Here is a 7229-nt window from a genome sequence, read left to right as displayed (position 1 = left end):
CCTGCCAGCGTGCGACGAGCCGAATAAAGTTGCATGAACCTTTTATGTCTGCTGCGCACACTTAGTTCTCAAGCCTCGCTGGAAGTCACCACGCGCACCATTGCAGTGGCGGATGGAAAGTGATACTTCACGATGAAGGTGTGAGACGGTGAAACTGGTAATCCAATACATCCATGTGTGCTACTGTGTATGCTGCCCTCAGCTGTCTGCGCAAACAGCCTGCCATCGGCATCAGTGTCGAGCTGTTGACCAGAACGCTGCACACCATCCTGACGGTCACAGCAACTGATGAGGCGATTGCGGCAAGCAATGTATCATGCTGCCAACATGTCAACCTTTGAACATAACGGCGAGGGCTATATGCAGGTACGCTTCATGTGCACACCCTGCTTGCGCGGCACATATAGGGCTGGTTCAGGTGTTTAAAAGAAAACACCGCAGCATCGGCGTGGACGAGGGCATGTGTGTATGGGTAGGCCCAGACATTCCTGACAATGCCCACTGTGCGCCTTTGACAGTCAGCTATAGGGTATGCCTCACCACGCGTGTACCCTACGCCTCCTCGCTGCTGCGCTGGCGACGACACCCGCCCGTTACTTTGGTGCTGACTGAGGTCCCTAAAAATACCTATCTGATTCGATGTGCGTCATGCTGTGGGAAATGGGTGCTGAGCTCTCAGAAATGCAGTGACCACGCTGCTCCACCAACAGGGACTGCCTGGCACCTGGGGCGACCAGCTGTGGGCGGTAGACATGCGCAGGCCTTGGGGCTAGCTGCATGGGTCTGAGCGGCCCTAGCCTTGCGTGCAGCTGTGGCGGCGCAAGTTGAGACTGGCCTGCACTGCGTGCGGCGCCAACGGAAGTATGGAAGTCGTTTTTGCGGCTGGGGATGATCTGTTGGGGCCCCCAAATTCATGAATGGACACCCTGTATGCGTGCAAATGCGGGTAACGAAAAAGAGTGCCTGAATTCTTTTTGTGTGGGCAATGAGGAATCTTGAAACGTGACATTTTCCGCAGCTTCTTCCTTGTGTGCCTGAACCATGTGTGCCCCCACCATCACAAGTTGTTTGCCAATAAAGGCCGGCCCCATGTGCCTCGCACCGCCTTCCTGCCAGCAGCCTCCGCTTCAGGAGCGTGCTGCGCCCACCAAGGCGCAGCTGCAGCAGCTCTTGAGCACCATTGCACGAGGACATCCTGCGCGGCGCCTTGCTTCACTTCACCACCTTTGCTGCGAGAGGGGCAGATGCCATCCGCCAGGTGATGGTGCCCGGCCCAGACCAGGAGCAGTTCTCATTACCTGGCATATGCTGCCCCTGCATTGCTCAAACCGTAGAAAAAATTCACCGTGGCATGCCTGCAGTGACGTTAAGCGCGTTACCGTGAGGCGCCCGGAGTGTTCACCACTGTTGACAACTGCACACAGCAGATGCAGAGTGCGCTCAAAGCGAGTGGGGTAGCGCCGCCTGTACCCATTCCATCGGAACCCCTCGATACTCGGAATCACCTGGGCGTTGGTTTTGGATCAGCTGGACAGCTCCGGCCTTGGCTGTCATTGACACAGTGGGACAAACACGAATCTCGCTGCGCTGGCCTCCCGGTGACATAGTGCAACAGTCGAAACCACCGCCAGAGCCTTGGGCGTGGCCGTGATTTGGAGGCCCATCCAGCATTATAGGGCGCCGTACCCTTGTTCGATTAGGATTTGTGTGTGCGTATCATGCGCGCTGCGACGCCAGGCACGTTCTGTTGGGCAGCGCGATGATACGGCATGAGGATGATAAGATGACACCCACATGTGGCTGACCCGACAACGACGGCACATCGCTACGTTGCAGCAACGCCCAGTGTACCGCAAACGGCAAATATAATCCACCCTATGCAGCAGTCCTGCAGATGCTCCTTTGCACAGTTGATCTGAACACTTTGTGCCTTGATCGGCATACGTTCAGAAAATCACGCAGGAGATACACGCACACCAATCGAAACAATCCCAATCACTGTCGCACAGTGACCATTCCTCTATCACAACAAGAGGCAGCTTGCGCTCAGATGGGCAATCCTGCATGGTGATGTTGAAGCTCGGTGGAGCGGCCTAATGCTGCCCAGCAGAACTCAGGGCGCCTTCAGGGAGCTCGCTTCACTCCTGCAGTGGAGAACCCGGGCATCCATGGTGGGTGTGGTGGCTGCACCAGTCCGAAACCATCCTCGCTTGGGGCGTGCTGGGGAAGGAACCCCACCCCAAGCGGGTTGCTGACTAGATTTCACAGGCTTCCAGCTTGCGCCCCACGACATACAGGATCAGAACGACACTCAGGAACTGGAGAGATCGGCCGTTTTCGACAGCCCCCCCGCCGACCACTTGTTCCGGCTATTCGTCGGCTGGATACCTAAATTATTCAGCGAATCGGACCTGAAGCCGCTCTTCGACCAGGTGCGCCGCCGAGACATGTTGGACAGCGCTGCGCTGCGCCGTGTCATGCTGCACTGCGCGATTAGCTGTCGGCAACACTCCAGAGAGACGCCCGGCGGGTGCTGCGACGAGCTTATGCATTGTCCTACGATGCACGTTATGTGCTTGCAGTGGGGTGATGTGAAGGACATCATTGTTTTGAACGACAAGGTCACCGGGCAGCCGCGCGGCTGCGCTTTTGTGTCATACGCAACGCGGGAGGAGGCGGAGGCTGCCATCCAAAACCTCGACCGCCGCGTGCAGCTGCCCGGCGCCCAGAACAAGATCGAGGTGCGGCGGGCGCGGCCGGCCACAGGGGGCCATGGGCAAAGGCCGAGGGCATCCTTTGGGCGTGGCCCAGGCCTGTCGTGGGCGGCAACTGGTTCCCGCCGCGCGCCTCATCACTGGCATGCAGCCGTGCGGCGTCACGCGGACTTGAGCAACCGTGCAGCGGGCTGCCCTTCAATGCGCTTCGCCCGAGCGGCAGCGGGGCCCAGGGAAGCAGACACTCGGCCGCTCTCGCGACCCGTTGCGGACCCCGTCGGCCCTCCCGCGCCCATGCTGATCCCGCGTTGCGCCGCAGGTCCGGTTCGCACGCAGCCACCAGTATGTCCAAGCAGGCTCGGGACCTGAGGACAATCGGCAGCTCTTCTTCGCGCGGTGCCCGCCGACGGCGACAGAAGCGGACGTCGCGGCCCTTTTCGCAAGGTCTGCTCCCAGCAAGCTTCATGGGGCGCGCGTGGCTCCGCCCTCGCCTGACTTGACTTGCCACAGCTGCAGCTCGCACAGGCAGTGCAATGGGTGGCGGCGCAGGCGCGGGCCGATGATTCCAGGTGGCGGCGCTCGCACCAGGGCGCAGGCCATGCCCCGCCATTTGGCCACCACTCGGCGCCTGGAGCCATCAAGCCCCTGAGGTGACCCGCAGTTGCCTTGACGCATGCATCCGCTTCTCTCCGCAGGTATGGCGTGGTGAAGGAGATCAACCTGTTCCGGGAGCGCCGCACGAACCAGAGCAAGGGCTGCGGGTTTGTGACGATGGAGACGCGTGCGCAGGCGGTGGCCGCCATGGAGGGGTTGGATGAGAAGCACACTCTGGTGCGGGGGTGGTGGGGTGGGCTTGCTGACGCTGGATTTTTCCCCACCTTACGTTTGTGCGGGATGGGAGGGGTTGCGCACCTGTCGATGCAAGCGTGCACGAGTGTGGGCACGTGAGGGCCTATCACCGGTATGCGCATGGGCATGCGTGCATGCGTACGAGGATGCATCTATGAGCACGCATGTCTGGTGCGTGAGTGCGCACACTGCACACACACACACACACACACACACACACACACACACACACACACACACACACACGTACACACATGCGCATGCGCGCCCATGCGCATGCACGCACACAGAATCATTCCTCCATGTGACACAATCAAGCACACCCACATGGTTTTGCCCACAAGCGTGCACACTTTCTCCCCCACTTGTGGCAGGAGGGCGGCTCCAACCCGATGGCGGTCAAGTGGGCCGACCCCGAGCTGCAGGTCAAGAAGCGGCGCGCGGTGGAGGAGAGCAACACAGACAATCGCATGGTGCGCACAGACCCGCAGCCAGGGCTCATCCCCAGTAATAGCTGCCCTGGCCTGCCGCGGCCTGGCCTGGCAACGTGTCGCGTGGGACAGCTCTTGACGTGTGCTGGCGCAGCGCAGTTTCCTGTGCCATCTGAGATGCACCCTGCCCTCCAAGCAGGCGGCATCAGTGGGCCCGACTTGCCACGACACATGCATGTGTGAGCACACACGTGCGCACACACACACGCACACACACACACACACACACACACACACACACACACGTACACACCTACACTCACGCGCGCTTAATACACACACGCACGCACGCACGCACGCACGCACGCACGTACATGCACGCACGCATGCTCATGCAACAACCCCCCCCCAAACACACACACACACGCAGCTCTTCTTCGCCAAGGTGCTGCGCAGCTCAACGGAGGACGAGGTGCGGGCGCTGTTCGGCCGCTACGGCCGCGTATTCGAGGTCAACCTCTTCAGGGCGTTCCAGGTGGGCGGGCGGCAGCGAAGCGTGCAAGTGGGCAGCAACAAAGTACCCCCGGCCGCCGCGTATCGTCCTCGCGGGCGGCGCGAGCCCGCAGGTGCGGGCCGACGGCCCGCGTCTGGCAGCTACCCGCTGCGTGGGCCGTCAACCCAGGCTGTCGGGCTGGGGCTGGCTGCCGTGCTCGGCCGCTGCAGGGCGCGGCGCCTCCATGCGAGGAGCTGTCGCCCGGACCGCGTGGACCCAGCCGCGCACGCGCGCACGCACGAGTTCGTGCTCGCACGCGCGCGCGCGCGCGCATGCCCCAACTCGTGCATGCGCGCGCCCTCCGCCGCAGGGGGCGCCCACCAGCAAGGGCTGCGGCCTCGTCACCATGGGGTCCAATGAAGAGGCCGTGGCCGCGATCGAAGCCCTGGACAGCCGGCACACCTGGGAGGGCATGGACGCGCCCATGGTGCGCTTTGAGGGTCGGCATGCTGGGCGCGCTGGGCGCGCTGACGTGCGCTGTGCCGTGCTGTGCTGTGCTGGCCGCGCGCTGCGGCCCACGGTGGTGGGATTCTTGCTAGTTGTGTGCAGGGGCGACGGCAAAGGCTATCAGCATGCGGCGGCACCCTCGCCCGGTGGGTCTGGTCAGTCAGTCTTCCACTGCCTTTGCCCCTCGACCCTCGGCCCTCGGACTCCTGCTAACCGCAATCTCGGCCGCCTTCCGTATTGTGACACCACCAAACCCAAGGTGGTGAAGTGGATGGATGTGGCCCTGCAGCGGCGGCGGCGGGAGGAGCATCTGGCAGCCATGCGGCAGGGCGGGGGCGGCCAGCCCCAGCAGCAGGGGGCGGGCGCACTTGCAGGGGATCCTCTGCCGGCTTCGCAGCAGATCGCGGGGATTGGTGAGCACCGTTCGCCTATTCACCCGCAACCCCTGCCCTTCACATCCAACTTTGCTGTGCGATGGGTTGCGCTTGATGCACAATGCGGCGTGTGAATTGGAGCCCTGCCCCCACCTCCTACCCGGCCTGCCTCAACATCCATCTGGAACTGACTGACCCGCCCCTGCAGCTTCCATGTCTGAATCTTGGATGATGTCATCGGGGTCCATCTCCTCTGGCACCCTTGCGGGTTTCGGTGGCCTCTTAGGCTCCAGCTCAGCCGCCCTGCGCGCCCAGAGCGGCGCCTTCAGCGCCCCCCAAGCGGCAAGGGGCGCCTACGGCGGCGGCGGCGCGCCGGCGGCGCAGCAGGTGTTTGGGAGCGGTCAGCACATGCAGGGGTACGGCAGCGGCCCGCAGGCGGTCGCCCGTGCCCTGGTAGACCCTGGCCCCACTGCGGTGAGACGCTGGGTCGGCTTCTTTCACGTCCACTGTCTACCTGCGCGCCTGCCTGCTAGCCTGCCTTGGCGCCATTCTGGGCCCCCTTGGTTCCCTGCGGCTCTGCCTCCCGCAGGCCCCTGCCCATGGCCTGTCATGCCCCACCCGCAGGCGCCGCAGCTTGAGCTTCCGCCCCCCAGCTGCGCCCTGGATGCCTACAAGCTTTTCGTAGGCAACGTGCCCAAGTCGTATACTGAAGAGGTGGGGCCAACGCCACGCAAGCGCGCGCCCAACACGGCGCAATCCCGGGCGCGCCACCGTGTTCGCGCTGGCGCGCGCGATTTGGGCGCCTGGTGCGCGCGTCCAATGCGCTTCAAGACATCAGAGCGCATGCCCTAGCCCTTTCGTCGCACAGGAGCTCCAGCGAATGCGAATCTATCCTTCCTCTGGGCGTCCCACGCATGCACATTGCTGTGCCCAACAGCACATTCACACGCAAGCACACACGCACGCACGCGTGCATGCACACCATACCTCACAGACACACACTCTATACACACCGTATACACACATACACATATGTGGATTCAAATTCCCTCCTCCCCTTCGAGTTTGAATACACACACACACACACACACACACACACACACACACACACATGCGCGCCCGCACTTCCCCTCCTCCCCGCAATCCTGACACACGCTCAAATATCCTTCTGCCCACCATTTACACTCACACACGCGCCCAACAGGACCTGCGGCCGCTGTTTGAGTCAGTCGGCCAGGTCGCAGAGCTGGTGGTGGTGCGGGACAGGTTCACGCACGAGTCCAAGGGCTCGGCATTTGTGTGGTTCCGAAGCAAGGCGGACGCTGACAGCGCCGCGCTGCGCCTGAACGGGTGCCGCCTGCCGCCAAACGACCTCGGCGGCGAGCCGGCCCGGCCGCTGGTCGTGCGGCGCGCCAACGCGCGCCGGGCGGCCGCGGGCGCGGGCGCAGGCGCGTTTGCCGGTGCGGGACCGGGCGCAGCGGGGGTACCCCAAGCTGTGTATGCGGCACAGCAGCAGCAGCAGCAGCAGTTTGCGGCGGCAGGCGCGGGCAGCTTGGTCGGCTTTGAATCCGTTGGGTACGTGACGGCGGCCCCGCCGCAGGGGCAAGCCGGCGGCGGTGGCGGTGAGGTGGTGCACCTGCAGCCCCTGGTGCTGCAGGCGGCGCCCTCGCAGCAGCTGCAGATGCAGGTACAGCAGATACAGCAGCAGCAGCAGCAGCAGCAGCAGAAGATACAGCAGCAGCAGCAGATGCAGCAGCAGCAGCAAGTGGTTTACTATCCGATCGTGACGGGTGGCGACGCCAGCGGGCGCGGCGACGGTGGCGGCGCCGCGGCGGGGCCGCGCCTGAGCGCGCACGGCGGC

General features: G+C 63.3%; 1 protein-coding gene across 1 annotated transcript in view; it reads left to right on the top strand.

Annotated features, from left to right (window-relative positions):
- Nucleotides 1-2561: 2561 nt before the first annotated feature.
- The window catches only part of MNEG_3475 (CUG-BP- and ETR-3-like factor 4), a gene marked incomplete at both ends in the record, with an annotated part of 5690 nt that continues 1022 nt past the window's right edge, over nucleotides 2562-7229 (top strand). The window contains 10 exons of the mRNA XM_014048048.1: nucleotides 2562-2741; nucleotides 3034-3158; nucleotides 3410-3545; nucleotides 3938-4036; nucleotides 4425-4529; nucleotides 4858-4974; nucleotides 5254-5407; nucleotides 5577-5842; nucleotides 5993-6082; nucleotides 6573-7055. Of these exons, the coding sequence (XP_013903502.1) occupies nucleotides 2562-2741; nucleotides 3034-3158; nucleotides 3410-3545; nucleotides 3938-4036; nucleotides 4425-4529; nucleotides 4858-4974; nucleotides 5254-5407; nucleotides 5577-5842; nucleotides 5993-6082; nucleotides 6573-7055 (1755 nt within the window). The remainder of the gene's footprint in view (nucleotides 2742-3033; nucleotides 3159-3409; nucleotides 3546-3937; nucleotides 4037-4424; nucleotides 4530-4857; nucleotides 4975-5253; nucleotides 5408-5576; nucleotides 5843-5992; nucleotides 6083-6572; nucleotides 7056-7229) is intronic.

Source organism: Monoraphidium neglectum (assembly GCF_000611645.1).
Source record: "Monoraphidium neglectum strain SAG 48.87 unplaced genomic scaffold scaffold00438, whole genome shotgun sequence".
NCBI lineage: Eukaryota > Viridiplantae > Chlorophyta > Chlorophyceae > Sphaeropleales > Selenastraceae > Monoraphidium > Monoraphidium neglectum.
This window is presented reverse-complemented; position numbering and strand designations above follow the sequence as displayed.